At 37.4% G+C, this 17,542-nt stretch overlaps 2 protein-coding genes across 10 annotated transcripts in view; one reads left to right on the top strand and one right to left on the bottom strand.

Moving 5' to 3' along the window:
• Window positions 1-17,542, top strand: part of mthfsd (methenyltetrahydrofolate synthetase domain containing) — a 142,854-nt gene that overhangs the window by 105,037 nt on the left and 20,275 nt on the right. For 3 of the 9 annotated variants that reach the window (XR_014030608.1, XM_081372066.1, XM_081372067.1), the window contains one exon: window positions 12,114-12,801. The exons of 1 other annotated variant lie outside the window; for it this stretch is intronic. Coding sequence is in view for 2 of the 8 variants with exons in the window: in XM_081372066.1 (XP_081228192.1) it covers window positions 12,114-12,128 (15 nt within the window). In the remaining 6 variants the exon portion in view is untranslated. Of the gene's footprint in view, window positions 1-12,113; window positions 12,816-17,542 lie in introns of those variants that run through there. 5 more of the 9 variants (XR_014030606.1, XR_014030609.1, XR_014030607.1 and 2 more) reach the window with 3 other exon arrangements.
• Window positions 11,214-12,187, bottom strand: LOC308694887 (uncharacterized protein; the record flags this gene model as incomplete). The annotated part of the gene is made up of 3 exons (XM_081372697.1): window positions 12,098-12,187; window positions 11,724-11,848; window positions 11,214-11,546 (listed from the first exon to the last, which is right to left on the bottom strand). Exons 2-3 carry the CDS (start codon window positions 11,832-11,834, stop codon window positions 11,214-11,216), a joined length of 444 nt encoding a protein of 147 aa, XP_081228823.1. The 5' UTR covers window positions 11,835-11,848; window positions 12,098-12,187.

The raw sequence follows: 17,542 nt of genomic DNA, 5'->3' as shown, positions 1-17,542 counted from the left end.
AATACTGTCTAACAATCGACGGCTGCTCTCTCAAGTCTTCATCGTCGTTTAGGAACCTGGATGTGCTCTTTGATACCAATCTTTCATTTGAAAGCCACGTTTCTAGCATCTTTAAAACCACATTGTTCCATCTTAAAATATATCTAAATTACGACATATGCTTTCAAATAAAAATGCGAAACACTTAGTTAATGCGTTTTATGACCTCAAGGCTAGATTATTGTAATGCTCTTATTGTAATGGGTGGTTGCCCTGCACGCATAATAAACAAACTACAGCTGGTCCAAAACACAGCAGCTAGAGTTCTTACTAGAACCAGGAATTATGACAATATTAGCCCGGTTCTGTCAAAACTGCATTGGCTCTCTATTAAACATCATATACATTTTAAAATATTGCTGATTACTTACAAAGCACTAAATGGCTTAGCTCCCCAGTACTTGAGCGAGCTCTTAACGCATTATAGTCCCTCACGTCTATTGCAATCTCAAAATTCTGGCCAGTTGATAATACCTAGAATATCAAAATCGACTGCTGGCGGTAGATCCTTTTCCTATTTAGTACCTAAACTCTGGAACAGTCTCCCTAACATTGTCCGGGAAGCAGACAAGTGGACACTATCAAATTGGCAATCAAGAAATTAACCGATGACTTAACCCTCGGATGTACACATGCAGAACATAACGCAGAATTTAGCAGTCAAAACTGATTCATCGTTGAATCAAACCTTCTTCAGCAGTTGTCAGGGATGAGTAGAGTGCAGTCTGGATGGTGTAAAAGTTGCAGATGTCTGGTTAGGTCAGTGTGCACATGGACAGGAGTCATACCATATTCAATTTCATTTTAAGTCATTCAATTGTGCTCTCAGAGTCACTTATATTTATTAAGAGCCATCGAGTCATCTCCCACCACAGTTGTAATCCATGTTTTTAGAGTTGCTGTATCTCACCTGTAACGACTGATACAAGTCAGACACGAATATTTGTTATAGTTTAACAACTGATATTTAGAACTCACTCTGGGAATCTGTGTCCCAGCCCCCAAACAGGCCAAGAAGATCTCAGTTACCCCGGCAATGATCAGATAAGGAGTTTTATGACTTTTAGCAATGTGGACAGAGCCTCTGCTGCAATACTAGAACAAACTCTCCTGCATTCATTTAGCAATGAACTGACTAACATGAGATTAACATACATTCCAGAACATTTTGTGAATGGTTTACTGGCTTGTGTACTATTATGTATATACTTTGATATATATTTGATTATACAACCAAAACGGGACTCTCACTTAATTCTCGCTGAGAAGGAGAGATAAACCCTATTAATCATATGTATTCTATGTATAACCTCTTGAGAAATGTGTAGACATGTATCTAATTTTCCCACCTCATGATTTTCAGACTTTGTTGCATACTATGGTTTACCAAAATCTGATGTGTGGCGTATTTGGTCTCTATAAACTCCAATCTGCGTCCCCAATTTGTTAATTTACATTACATTTTGCTAACTTTGTGACGCATTAGAATTATAAGAATCTTGAAGATTCTTTTCTTAAACACCCAATGAAAGTACACATTGCAAATGAGCATGCTTGAACAAAGGTCATAAAAAAGACATTTTCCCTCCAAAGGAAGACACTTCTTATTGGCTCTTGCACCTCCAAATGGGGACTTCATTGTTGCGACGTTCGTCTGTATAGGACAACTTAGTTTGAATAAAGGAGCAGACACTTGATCGCCTAAATTAAAAAATAATAATAATCAATGTTATCGATAAAGATACGCAGATGGGGTTTTATTTCATCCGCAACCGCACTCATCATCCGCACTGTTTTTTTTTTTTGTTTTTTTTTACCAGATTTCAAAGCCGCACCCGCCCGTGTGATTGTTTTTGCGGTCTATGGACGATGGAATGCTCTGCTGATGCGAGCCGCGAGAAAGCCCTTGTCTGTTCTAGAAAGGATGCAGCAAAGATATTTAATGCTTAATGTATGAAGCATAGGCCGCCTACGCTGAGTTTCATTCATTTACGATGAGATGCGCAATGCAATGCAAGTGAACGAGGCCGGTTATTATATTGTCTGCTATATCTGCTTTTTTTTAATTTATTAAATACATGCAATTGGTTGATGAAACATTTATTAAAATTAAGGTACAATTTGTACAAAACGAAATTCGTTTTAAAGAAAGGCTTTTAACAATAAAATACAAGTGAACGCGGTGCGTTGGCGCCTCAATGTCACGGTTATTATATTGTCTGCTATATCTGCTTTTTATTTATTAAATACATGCAATTGGTTGATGAAACATTTATTAAAATTAAGATACAATTTGTACAAAACGAAATTCACTTTAAAGAAAGGCTTTCTACAAAGAAAAACTTAATGAAGTGGTAAAAATCATGTCGGACGATTTACAAAACAAAACTTGTGTTGGTAGGCTACTTGGCAAAGAATCAAATACAGTTGGAAACGACGTAGACCATTAATGACACAGACTGTTAACAATTGTTTTTAATTAGTATTTAAACATTCTCTATGATAAAAAATGTTTGTAAAAAATATTTTAATAACACGGTTTTGGCGGTTATAGAGTTCTAATGACAGTGTTCAACTATAACCGTCGGTCTCACGGTTATATACTAACCGTCACACCCCTAATGTATGTATGAATGTATGTTTGTTTAGTGTTAGTTATGTTTGTGAGTTAGTTAATAAAACTTGTGCACAATTATGAATTTGATTTCTGATCCTCTGTTTGCATACAAAGTCCCTTTTACTATCATGATCTTGTGCTCTAATTGCTGTACATGATAAGGAATAATTATTTTTTAGTGACCCTGAAAGATACACTTTTCTTAGAATAAATGAATAATCGAAGAGTTCGTTGGAACTGATTAATTGATTGTAATATTAATTTGGCTTACCCCAAAGTTAATCTAATTAACTGACCCAAATATTAATAATTAATCATAATTGGTAATTATGGATTATTATTAATATTTCACCTTTGAGCTAATTTGTTACACACTCTTTACTGTAGATACAACTTACTGTATATTTATGCCACTATGGCATTAGCGATCACTTAAATATACAGCTACAAGTTATTGCTCTAAATCGCATCTGCCTGCCGTCTAGCACATTTTTAGCTGATTGGCTAAAAGTGCATGCGTAAAAGTGGGAACCCGCCCAATCTGGCAACACTGGCCAAACAAATTTTTCCATTAATTTACATATGGTTTAAGGTTAACGCTATTGGGCGATAACTTCCAGGTAAGTTTGGATCTTTCCCTGGCTTGAACAGACGTTTCTCCAACCTACTTTTTTTGCATTCTTTATAATTCTTGCATTTACTCTAGCTCTCTTATATTCCAAAGGATTTGGAAAATGATTTTCTGACCTGCTTTTCTTTGAGGGATATAATGTATAATATTGCTATCTAATATCCTATTAGAAAGAGATCCACAAAAAGTGTCTACAGTTTCTTCATTTACTAGATTTATATTCTTCTCACAATAATTTTTAAAATATTTACAGTCCGCTTTTTCATATAACCATTTCCTCTGCAGATAATAATCTGTTTTATATTGTGCAAATTATTAGAAAGTGATCATTCCCAGTAGTCTTATTACTGATCACATCAGTATTTTATTTTTAACCCTAAAATTTACATAAACCCCGCCCCTGTTTAGAAGAGGAAGAGTTGTTGTAGTAGAGAAAGTTGTTGTAGCCTCAGAAATTTCCTGTATTGTGGAAATATTTCTATATGAAAGTACAGATGGTACTCAACCAGAATAATACTTTTACCGTACCGAATACAGTTTATTCTCTCTATAGCGTAAACTGCCGCCAAATATGCAACTGTTTAAGTCAAGCGTTTTGTTTAATTATCAATTGTTGGCTACACTGCAACATACATTTTCTACATTCCAGTAGAGCCTCTGCACAGACGACAAAACTTATGAAGGAATATTGTCAGATGATCGCACCAGAAAATGAAGATTATGAAGCTTGTCTTTAATCTGCTAAATTATTGTTTTGTGAATCATTCACGAAAGAGATGACTGACAGTGATACCCGGCCATAGCAACGGAAGACATTTTTCAAAACAGATTGAAAAAAAGAGAAGACTTTCGATACAGTATTGCTTTTAATAAAAAAAAAAAAAGAAAATGTAAGAGAACACTAAAATTAATTAAGTTTGAAACCCCATCGAACATTTCAAGGTTTAAATAAAGTGTCGGGACAGTTTATTTATTTAAAACAGGGTTGCATCGAGTTTAGAGTTTATTCCCTTTGCGATGCAAAATAAGAAACACAGAATCTTATTCTTGCGACATTTTAAATTTGTATTGCCAAAGAAATTGCAGCCAAGTTAAACAATTAAAACGGTACAAAACGAAAAAAGTTCAAAGCAACATATAGGTGCTACAATCACAGACTTTGCAAAGTGTCAGTTTATTCTCTCTATTGCGTAATCTGCCGCCGCGCCGCGACTCATTGAGAGCAATTGAAAGCTTGTAGCAGATCAAGTCAAATGAAACATTTAACGAATTCATAATACATTCCATTTGAGTCGGTGCACAGACGACAAAACGGAAAATTGTCAGCCGATCGCACCAGAAAATGAAGATGAAGCTCGTCTTTAATCTGCTAAATTATTGTTTTGTGAATCAATCACGAAATTGAGATGACTGACAATGATCCTTGGCAATTGCAACGGAAGACATTTTTCAAAACAGATCGAACAAATCAGAAAAAGACTTTCAATAGCCTACAGTAGGCTATTGCTTTCACACACAAAAAAATAAAAATAAATAAATAAATTGTAAAAGAACACTAAAATTAATTAAGTTTGAAACCCCATTGCACATTTCAAGTTTTAAATAAAGTGTCTGGACAGTTTATTTATTTAAAGCAGGGTTGCATCGAGGTAAGAGTATTCCCTTTGTGATGCAAAATAAACACAATCTTATTCTTGCGACATTTTACATGTGTATTACCAACTAAATTGCAGCTAAGTTAAATTAAAACAGTACAAAACGAAAATAATTCAAAGCAACATAAATTAAGAACAGGCGTTTTTCTTTGCCTCTCTCTCGTGCTGGATCTCTTTTTAGTAAGTTTATTTTGTTTCCCTCACTGCGCACGCCGGGTCTTTCTCGAAATTAAACATTTCAGGGTAAAAACACACCATACAGCTGATAATACTGTATATGTCGCTGCGTGTCATCCACACAAATCACGAAAGAAAAAACTGTAACAAATAGCCTTTGTTGCTTCAAAGATACAGCATGCCTTGCTGAATTCACCTTACAATAAAACAAGGTTGATCGCGAATTAAAGAGCTCTGTATCTGCTGATCACTCCCATTCTTTCATGGCATGAACACGTTTCGTCAACAGTTCATGTTTAGATAATACCAGATTGTTAACAATCACACACACTGCTCACACACTCTAAAACTCTACAAAAACCAGTTGAAACAACTGGATTGAACACTTCAATTGAAATTGTGTGTGGAAAACCTTTAAATACAATAAATACAACTACAATATTTATAATTTAATAAGATATAGGCCTACATTTGTACTTTTGGAGATTTTGATATTTATCCTTAAAAGAATTTTGCCTTTGCCTACTCATCAGGCTGGCTATCTGACACTCTCCATATGAAAGACAGAATATTAACACTTATTGTCCTGCACCCACACTAAAGCCACTGAACTGCCTTTTCCAAACCCCCCCCCACAGGCTATCTGAGTTTGAGACTGACTTAAGAGAAGTTGCAATTCACACTTAAATCACTATTCTAGACATTAGGCTATTAAAGTGTTGATAATGAAGGAATTAATTAATTTAGGCTACATGTATATTTCTGTCATCAAATACATCTCGAACCACAGTGCTTCATGCTGCTGTTAAACTAAATAACAATTATAGAATAATTATGAACTCAAATGAAACAATATTGCAACATTGAAAAATTAATTTTATTTATTGTATAAATACATTTTTACAATTTAATTCAGGGCAATTTAGCCTACATTTAAAGGTACAATATGTAAGATTTTTGCATTAAAATATCCCAAAATCTCAAGGCCAGTGTTATATATTTTGTTAAGTTGATTACTTACAATATCCCAAATATTTCCAACTATTTTTAAATCGTGAGAAAATTGCGATTTTAACCAAGGAAACGGGGCGTGTGAGCAGGGGTGAGCTGGGAGTCGGCAGTCAATTGTGTCATATCCGCGTTACCCTCGGTTTCCGCTCGTACTGCGTGGAGTCCTGGACAAATGCGGAAGTTGTAGTTGTAGCATCTATCAAGCAACAAACGTTAGCTTATTTCATGCAGTCGTTATGGAACACAATTATTCTTTACCGATTGCAGCTGGTTCTGTCGACAAAGCATGCTTAATTTTATATTTTCCAAATGCAGCATTCGGTAATAGTTATGTTTATGTAAGGAAAGTATTATTGCTCTAGATTTGTGTTTAGTTTATTGACATTGTTTATCACGTCTTTTGTTTATGGCCATATAAATAAATATAGCATGTGTTATACATAAAGATTAATCAGTATTTTGGCAAATGATGTGGGTATGTTTGATTGTACTTTTACAACAATTGTTTAGAACACGTAAAACTGTGCAGCGTTATCACAAAAATGAATTTGACAATGTAGTATTAAACCATACTTTTCTTGCGGTTAATTCATATTAATGAAATAAAAGTGTGATGAGGTTCAAGAGTCAGGAAGGAAGAAGACAGGGGTCAGCGTGACTGTGATTCGTACTTTATTAAAATAAAACAAAACAAACAAAAGTTGCGCGGCTTATAAGCGGTCTCTCCACGCCAATTACTGCAATAAGACACAGGTGTTCGTCATTTGCACTTGACCTACTTACGTCCCGCTCGTCTCGTTTCTCTCTCTCCCGTTACAGACCACGCTGACCCACGCCCCCCTCGCCACAAAAAACATGTCATTAAATGCAACATTTATAAAAATAGAACTTTACCTCATCCATGAACATGATTTTTCGATTCCCGTCTGCCTGATTTACATCCACGGTGGAGTTGAAAACGACAGTTCCCATCATTCCACGCTCCTTCACATCGTCATCAAGCTCTACACCATTGTTGTTGTTTGGAATGTAGCGCCCCCTAGCGGCAGAAAATCTTGCATATTGTACCTTTAATTAGAGCGAGATTTTCACCCTTCCCTTGTCCTTTCCTCATTGGGAAGTGCTCACATGATAGCTAAACATGTTTGAGTAGATCCTCTACCTCTCGGTTTCATATGGATTACATAATCAGGCTTTAGACATAGCCGATTTCGTATCGTGACTGAGCTGAGGCAAGTGGCTTTCTGTTCATTTTTGTGATGCGCAGTTCCCGGAGACAGAGACGACAGACAAACTTTTGTCGTTAGCCTAATATGAATAAAGGTTTACAGTTTTGAACGATGTAGGCTACTCTACACTTATCTGTATGACTGAAAAATTACAGAGTAGCCTATTAAGTTATTTTAGCTGTTAAGAGTAAAATAAATCCAAATGAACGCGCCGCTGCGTTTGTCGAACACTAATTCACCATGCCAGAATAAAACCCGACTTCAGAACAATGCATACCGCCACTCGTCGAGGTGTGCTAAAACACTTAATTATAAAACTTCAATATTTCATTCATAATCTCAAACCACTATGTGACATTTTGAAAAGCCACACATACTGTACATTAAGGCCACTGGAACCATGAACTTAACTGAAACGCTGGTTCTGATTTTATTGTTTGTCGTTTAAATGTGCGTGTTGCATATCTTTATTTTATATATTTTATATGGTCTATTGGTGAAGTAGCATTGATTACTGTGGAACCCCAAAAACTGTTTTTGAAATTACGATTAGAATTATTATAGGCTACATATGTAAAGTCATTCTGTTGTAAAATTTTTGTTCCTTAGAGTAAAATGGAAATGCATGGTAATTTTATTTTATAAATATAAGCAGAAAACTATGGTGTAACAGAGTTTTAGAACTAGACAAATCTCACTGCATCAATAAAAGGCTATAAAATGCATTAATAGGCTAATATAAAAATGACAATAGTCCATATTGGTTTGGGATTTGAACCCATGTCATCTAAATGATCGAAACGTACGTTCTACCACTCAGCCATGAATTTACTTGTTGCGAAATGCCCAAACGTTCATTACTCCAGTGTGGGAGCGCTCTTCATTCGTCTCATTCCTCAATAGAATAGTAAAAATAATCAGCTTCATTGCACATAATCTATTTCAGATTCAGATTCAGAAGTTTTATTGTCATTGCACATTAAATGAACAACGAAATTTTAGCAGCACTTTCACCTAGTACACAGCAAAAAGTCCAGTGTTGAATTAACTCTCACAGAGTTGATTTCAACACTTTTTGAGAGTTTATATAGCTCCACACTTTCCGGAGTTAAATTAACACTTTCACAATAGTTAAACATTTAACACTATACCAGAGTTCCTTCTTTGACTCTATAAAGTGTTAAAATAACACTCAAATGGATACACAAAAACAACACTGTTCAGAGTTACATGTTTTATTAATTATTAATTAGTTTCAATCTGTAGTGTTAAAAAAAATCTACAAAACAGTTAAATAAACTCAAGCAGACAAAATCATTTCCATCAACTTGTTTATTTTTAATTCTCTTTTGCAGTGCAATTTTAAGTCGATTTAAAACATTACAAAAGAAGGTATGATATACAAATGTTCATCTGCAACACTGTATGAGTTTTGAATATCAAATGGCTTACAAAATTTAATCTCTGACATTTTTATAACACACCTTTCCTCACTTCGTAGTACTCTGAATGCATGAAGATGCTCATCAAAATTCTCTGTAAATAGTTTGTTTACCAATAGATAAATGAGGTTGTCAACCAAAAGTACATCACTTATTTGACAAAAGACTGGCATTTCATTTTCCATTGCACTGCAAACAACAAGTCCAGCTCTATATTCGACACCATCAACTTTAACCCAACTGGTTGAGAAGACATCTTTTGACAAGATCATTTCAAGGATATGATTGCTGACCACATTCTCATCTCGTAGGGAAAATGATTTAATTGGACCAAACTCATTATGTTTGAGGGTCAAGGATTCCCAATGATAAGCAATGGCCATTTGATGCTTTTTAGCCAACGATTTTGTTATGTTTTTGAAATTTTTAAAAAAATCTTTGAACATCTTGTGTTTGGCCTCAAACCTCATAGACCACATATATAATAAAGGGCCAATTTTCCTTATTGAAGAGGGGTAGTGTATCATAAAATGATGCTTGGGTATTAAATTTTTATGTGGGTACAAGTACTTAAATAGTTTGTGGTGGTCAGCAATCAAGTGCTTCAAATAAACTGTCATGCCTAAAGTGAGACAAGGCGAAAACACAATGTTCATTATTTGGAGTAACAGTAACAACAAACTCCAGTTTTTGTGACCTGGAGGAACAATGTCACCAAACAAAAGAGGCAGGTTTTTCACAAGACATAATGTCTGAATGGAATTTAAACCAACACCATTACCAGCACTCTCCAAAATAACCTTTGTGGGGCGGTTTTTACGTTCTAAAAATCCATAATCAAAAGAATAAATCCTCGAAAGCAAGTCCTCTTCAGAGATAAAGTTTTGTGTGAGATATCCTAAAAGCAATTTAGTTTCGTACTGAGCCACACCCTCTAGAAGATCATGCATTATATCGAATGAGTAGTTATTGCAAACATGAAAATACTTAAGTGTATTAAGTGTAGAATTTTTTTTCAAACCATACAGTGACCTCAATTGTGGGTTTTCCTGGAGAGACTGGCAATGCATTTCAAAGATTTCTTTTCCACGAAGGACCACCTTAGGATCATCCTCACTGTATACTGTTTGAGTATCCTGCTTTTCAATTAAACAAAGGCGACAGAAATGACGGCTACTAAATGACTCATTAAAACCAAGAATTGAGTGCATTCCTAGATTATCGCCAGTGATCTGTGCAACGGTGCCATAAATCTGCTCATCTGAAAATGGAAGACTTAATCCTTGGCTTTCCAGTATCTTTATATCATTTATCAACGGTTCCAGAATAACATTAAAACCGTACTTACTTATATCCTGTGTGTGAAAAAGTGATAACAAATGAATGTTCATTAGAACAGAGTTACATTTGGGGGACAAGTTTCTTACAATAAAATAAAGACAGACAATTTTGTGAATTACACGTTTGGAGCCAAGGGGATTGGCAGTTTCAAAATCGTCATAGTATATTTGGATTTGTAATGCATGTTTCTTGGTTGTAAACAAAGGGTGAGTTTTAAAATAACTACCATCGCTAAAATCTTTAAAAGTGTCAGTCTCTAATCTACAGTCTTTCCTTAGGAGATCACAAATGTCTGGATTTCTGCACATGAATTTCAAACTTTCTAAAATTGGCACATAAATGAAAGTATCTTTAACTGGTACTTGGTCATAAGTACCAGATTTCTGATTCAGTCTGCTATCATATCTCAGTCCAAGTGTTATCTCAACTGGTTCAACCACTCCCCATTTTTCTTTAAAGTACTCATTTCGTTTCCAATCGGTATTCAGATTTGTGAATGGATTTTCTAATTTTTCAAAAGATTCGTTTATCACAGATTTGTAAGGGTCACTTGTAGGTAAAGCAGAAAGCATGTTACGCTTAGCTTGTGTGTGAAGTGCATCTGTAAGTTCCTCTAAATCTCCAACAATTGAGGTCACTAAACTGTTTAAAAATTCCACTTCCTTGTAATTTTGCCACAATGGATTCACACATTTCTTTAGTTGAATCTTTAGTAAACTCAGAATCATTGTTCTCAGAGGAAACACTGGAACAAGGAGATTCATGCTGGGGATTCATTTGGTTCTCTAAAGCATCTACTCGAGAAGAACTTGCAACTGGCTCACTCGAACATCCAACAGTTGAAGTTTGAGCAATTCTCTGAACATTGCTATGAACATTATTAAGGTGCTTACGAAAACCTGCATATGTTTGGAACTGATGCCTACAACCTTGCTGCGAACAAATCAATTTGAACTTAGATCCAGGATAGTAACTATGTTCACCTCTTAAATGTGAAATCAACTGTTGACTGCTGTGGTGCTGTGTCTGACAAATAAAACAGATCAGCATTCTCTCAACAATAATCAGACTTTAAGATAAGGTTACTGTCTGGTTAAGCAGTCTGGCTCTCAAGTCTTTGACTCTGGGTGACTCCTTCATTTTCCCTACATCAATGTTATACACTGTTGTCTGTAGGAAAGTGTAAAAGCTCACAAGTGCACTATCATAGGACAAATTGAACACGAAATGTGCCTTGAAAAGTTCATCAAAAGCCCCAAGGGAGCGGTTTGCCTGGCATGGGATGAGATGCTTATCCAAGGTGATGTAGAAGCTGTCAATCTTGCTTCTCTGACGTCCAACGGCAAGGAGGTACGGGTGCTGATGCTGGTTGTTTCTGAGGTGCTCCTCCAAACTGCAGCATGACTAGGGTTAGAATGAACACAGAACATTAGACACAAACATAATGTGCAATCACAGAGAAAACAACATTATAAAATGATTGCTCAAACGTTGACTCAGAAATATGTGAATGCCTACAAGACTTGATTTTTAATCTCATTCATGTTTTGAACAACCAACAACACTTTAAAATGCCACTACCTTTTGAAAGATTACAAGTCTTTCAACAGCATCACATGCACTGATTTTTGGAGACTTCAGTCCTCCTGGTGGTGGTGGAAGAAGATGTATCAGTAACAGAAGGGATGCCATTTCCTGGTCATAGACTGAAGACAAAGATTAACATGAATTAATTAACTGAAAACTTATAATGTAATACTTTAAGTTTGATTAAGAACAGAGAGCATATTAAACATTCATCTGTTTTGTTCATGTTTAGCCTGAAATTTGTTTTCCAGATTAAAAAAATTAATCTGGAAAACACCCGTCTTATAGGTTGTGATGTTGCTCATATTTTTAACTATAAATGCAAATTTAGCAAATGCTCCAAAACAATTAAATCAAATACAACTTACCTCTTGCCTCGTCAAGATCACCTTCTGCTGACAGCAACAACTGACTCAACTCTGCTGTCGATGATAGACGCTTGGCTTCTTTTATGACATTTGGCCTGAAGAACGTGTCCCACTTCTGAAGCAGCCTGGTGGATATCTCGGCATCAAATAGGAGAGTGAAGTCCTGATCCACCTTTAAGAAAGAAGATATTAAACTATAAACAATACTCTCAAAGTGCATGCCACTGAAAACATGTTATTCCAAACTTACCAGCCCCTTTGTATCCAGGAATCTTGGGAAGGTGGAGAGAATATCAACACTAGAGCCTGGATCTTTAACAAGCTTCTGGCGATGCTGAAAGGTCTGTCTCATCTTCTGGAAAATTTGTGACTTGTCTGTGGCATGGTTGAGCAAAGACATGGCCTCTTTGCAAGCATCCCCATCAAGTTGATCTTCAAAATTAGTAACCCTTTGGCATTTAGGGCCTCCTGGAGAAACATCAAGAGGGCTGTCTGGTAACACAGATCCTCGACGAATCTTCCTGTGGACTGTTTTCATACGCCAGGCGATGTATCCTGTGTTGCTTGCAGCATCATAGAAGTGTTCCTGAAATAGACTTTATAATCCTTTATCATGTACAGACTAAAATATCAAACATTTACATTTCAATGTCATAGAAACAGCCTGTGTAATAATATTACAAGTATGAATTAAAGTGCCATGCAAACAATAACAATGACTTACGTAGCCTTTCTTAGAATATGGATCTCTGAGGGAAGGGAACAGCATCACGATGCCATGGGCATTTGGTTCTCTTACTGATTTAGTAGGGAGTTGTCTGAGAGAAAGTATCAAATTAGTTATCGTAATTTACACAATGGCAATGCAGTTATTGGTGTGTAAAAAAAGAAAAATATGCTAAAACAAATACCCGTGTGTATCAATCATGTGAGACACCAGAATATTAATCATGTGTCTTCTTGTGGCATCTGTAAGAGTTTCTGTTTCTAGATACTCCAGCAGTACTGCCTCACCACCAGACTTGAATTTTAGCACATCTTCAACCAACTAATAAAAAACATGAGAATGGTGATTCACATTTTTTTAGAAACTCATAGGGGAGAAAGTGTTAAGAGGGATAGTTCACACAGAAATGAAATTTTTGCCACTAATTACTAAGCTTTGTGCTAACCTGTTTAGCAGACAGTGCAGATGTATACTCATTTCTTTGTCTTTTGTTAGGAACCTCATCTAAGATTACAGTTGATGCACTTGAGCTGCTTGATTCAGATGTCTCAGATATGGAAGAGTAGTCTGAAAATTCTAAAGAATTAGAAAATATTAAAATATTTTGATGACCAGCACAAGGATCAGAAACATGAAATAGCTCATTTATCATAATTTTATTTATTTATTATGAGTGCTTGATGATACCTTCCTTTCAAATTCAATAAACTTACCATCATTTGAGAAAACAGTCAGCACCACATTGCCTTGTCCAACGAGGTCACTGAAAATTTCAGCATCGACTTCTGTCCCCGTTGCATCCTTGTATATAACTTTTGCATCTGGAGGCAAGCAAAATCTCTCGATGACTGAAAAAGATGAGATGAAACTGAATGTACTTTTTACATGTAAAGAAATCTGTATACAACATTTAGCCTATGTATAAAATATAGACTACCATATTTTAATCAAGTAAAATAAAACATACCTTTTAGATGAAATAGCATGAAGTCAAACCGTCCTTCAATACAATCCAGCTTCACATACTTCTGCTGTTCGCTGTACTTGACCTGGACCAGCATTTTTATTATAACTGCAATGCGTTTGACAATGTAACTTTACATCAGTGTAAAGGAAGAACACTGTACGGCTGCATGACATATCATTTAAACATCAATAGCTCGATGTGAGGATGCGCACAAGTCACTTAATTACATTTTGTCTTGTAATAATTTGATCCCTTGTTACTTAAATCAAATCGAGGGAACGTATTAGTACGACATGACCGCGATTTACATACGTTATGCATGATCATAAATGGATATATCGTGTTAATTTTCTTACATATAACGTTACATATAAATAGAGAGAGAGAGAGAGAGAGATAGGGCGAGAGATGATACCGTGGCCACGAATGAATAATTCGTTCCCTCCTTTTAGTAAATGGCAGCGTTAAATCGTGACCCACGAGGTAGGCCTAAAATTCATGTCCTCGTTTTGATTAAAATATGAACTTGTCCGCATAGAGCTGCATACTATATGTAAAATTGCACATGTTGCGGTTGTATTCATAGCATCAATCATAAATGTTTAAGTAGTTTGATTTAATTTGGCTTACCGTTCAAACCTACACGAGGACATTGACGACGACGCTTTCTCCAACGAACGAAGAAGTGAAATGCGCATGCGGCGGCGCCACTGGGAGGAGTGTAATTACACCTCTAAGGAGTTGGTTTAACACTGATGATCAACTCTGTCAAATAACTCCAACTCCGAACACCATTTTACTCTAAATGAGTTAAAATTACTCTTAGGGTGTTGAAATCAACTCTGAAATGTTTAACACCTAAATTTTAACACTCCAATTTTTGCTGTGTACACACATAATCTAAAATTTTACAGACAAAATTTGAATGTAATGTTATTGCACATATACCGTATATTGTGAATGTATGTGTGTGTGTACATGTGGGGGGAAAACAGTCAGTGACCGTGTGTGTTCAGTATGGTGATGGCTTGTGGAAAAAAGATGTTTCTGAGTCTGTTTGTTCTAGTCCTGATAGACCTGTAGCGCCTGCCTGAGGGCAGCAGATCAAACATGGGGTAGGCTGGATGGGTGCAGTCCTTAATGATGGCCTTTGCTCTGTTGAGACAACGGGATAAGTAGATGTCCTTTAGGGAGGGAAGGGTGCAGCCAATGATCCTCTCTGCAGTGTTTACCACTCTCTGGAGCTTCTTTCATTCTGCCTCTGTGCAGTGGGAAAACCACACCGTAATGCATTAAGTTAAGATGCTCTCGATGGTGGAGCGGTAGAAGGTCACTAGCAGCTCCTTCCCGACGTTGTTCCTCCTGAGCACTCTCAGGAAGTGCAGACGTTGCTGTGCTTTTTTGAAGACAGCAGTAGTGTTTCCTGACCATGAGAGGTCGGCAGATATTATGGTGCCCAAAAAGGTGAAAGCGTAGACCCTCTCTACACAATCTCCGTTAATGCAGAGAGGGCTCAGGTCTGCCCGGTGTCTCCTGAAGTCCAGAATGATTTCTTTTGTTTTTGAGGTGTTGAGAGTCAAGTTGTTTGCCAGACACCACTTGGACACTTCCAGAACCTCATCCCTGTAGGCTGACTCATCACCCTCAGAGATCAACCCCACCACCGTTGTGTCATCCACGAACTTCAGTATGGTATTACTGGACTGGACGGGTCTACAGTCGGCGGTGTAGAGGGTATAGAGTAGTGGGCTCAACACACACCCTTGTGGGGAGCCCGTGCTCAGAGATCTAGTGGCGGAGAGGTTGTGTCCAAGTTTTACTGATTGTGGTCTGTTTGTGAGAAAGTCTTTAATCCAGGAGCAGGTGAGTGGGTGGAGTCCTAGATCAGTCAGTTTGCTGACCAGGATATCAGGGATGATAGTGTTGAAGGCTGAGCTATAATCAATAAAGAGCAACCTAACATAGCTCCCTCTGTGCTCCAGGTGGCTCAGTGCTGTGTGTAGGGTGATGGCTATGGCGTCTTCAGTTGACCTATTTGCCTTGTAAGCGAATTGATGGGGATCGAACGAGGGAGGGAGGCAACCTTTAATGTGACCCAAGACCAACCGTTCCAGGCATTTGGTGACGATAGGTGTAAGTGCCACTGGGCGGTAGTCATTGAGGCTGGTTATATTTGATTTTTTAGGTACCGGGATGATAGTAGTCGACTTTAGGCAGGCTGGAATAGTAGTCTGTGTCAGGGAAAGGTTGAAGATGCTTGTGAACACCTGTGAGAGCTGGTCAGCACAGGCCTTGAGTACCTTCCCAAGTACACCGTCTGGTCCTGCTGCTTTCCTGGGGTTCACCCTGCTGAGCATCTCTTTCACTTCCTGTACCTGCACAGTCAGCGGTTGGAATCTGGGGGCTGGCTGAAGCTGATGTGATGTAACTGCAGACTGTTGGGGCGGGGTCTCAAAGCGTGCAAAAAAAGTATTTAGCTCTTCCACCAGTGCAATGCTTGAGTCCACAACTATGCTGGTCTGTCCCCTGAAGTTGGTGATCTGCTGAATACCCTGCCATACCTGCCGCGGGTTGTTATTTGAGAGATGGCTTTCTATTTTCCTCCTGTAGTCAGCCTTGGCTTTCCTTATCCCTCTCTTCAGGTCAGCTCTGGCCGTGCTGTATAGTGCTTTATTTCCTGATTTGAAGGCTTTATTGCGATTTTTGAGCAGTGATTTGACTTGACTGGTCATCCAGGGCTTCTGATTGGGGAATACCCGAATACGTTTTTCCACCGTGACATTCCCCGTGCAGTACTTGATGTACGATAGTACAGCCTCTGTATAAACTTGCAAGTCGTGATCTTCAAAGACACTCCAATCAGTGTGTGAAAAACAGTCTATTAGCTTATGAAGTGCATCTTCTGGCCAGATAGTGATCGTCTTTATCAGTGGGGTTGTGCTTCTTATAAGAGGTTTATATGCAGGGATGAGGAACAGGGAGAGGTGGTCCGAGTGTCCTAAGTGTGGAAGCTGTGTGGTCTTATATGCATGTTTAATGTTTGTGTAAACATGATCTAATGTATTTACCCCTCTGGTAGGACATTTTACGTGCTGATAAAATTTAGGCAAAATGGACTTCAGATTTGCTTGATTAAAATCACCCGCGATAATGTGTACTCCGTCAGGGTGAGACTCCTGTTGTTTGTTTATACTGTTTGACAGCAGCGAAAGAGCGGTGCTAACATTAGCATCGGGAGGTATATATACAGCCGTAATTATCACTACTGTTAACTCTCTAGGTATAAAAAAAGGACGGCATTTAACCCTCTGGGCGCCACGGTCGAGTTTACTCGACAAGATGCGGCACTGAATAAAACGGCCGATTTTGTCAAATAGGGTGTCAAATTTCGTTCGACCTCCCCTCCTCTAGTTGGCAGACATGTCATACTTCATCCCCGACTCAAAAAAAAGGCATGCTTCTATACAAAATCTTCGAGCTAGAGCGCATTGAATCAGTGCGAACAAAAGCGGAGCTAGTGTGCCAGTGAGCCATTTTATCAGAGCAATATTGTCAACGTCAGCGAGTATTTGCATTAGATTATTATTATTATTATTATTATTATTATTATTATCTAATGGCATCAATAAAGCTTACCCGCAATGAAGTGTTGGGTCTTCTATTCGCGGACCCTGATTCTGAAAGGGAATAACGTAAATGACGGTGATTCTGAAAGTGAAAGTATAGCCCTACACCAAGCACAAACGGTGAA

Source organism: Scardinius erythrophthalmus (assembly GCF_964197995.2).
Source record: "Scardinius erythrophthalmus genome assembly, chromosome: 8".
NCBI lineage: Eukaryota > Metazoa > Chordata > Actinopteri > Cypriniformes > Leuciscidae > Scardinius > Scardinius erythrophthalmus.
This window is presented reverse-complemented; position numbering and strand designations above follow the sequence as displayed.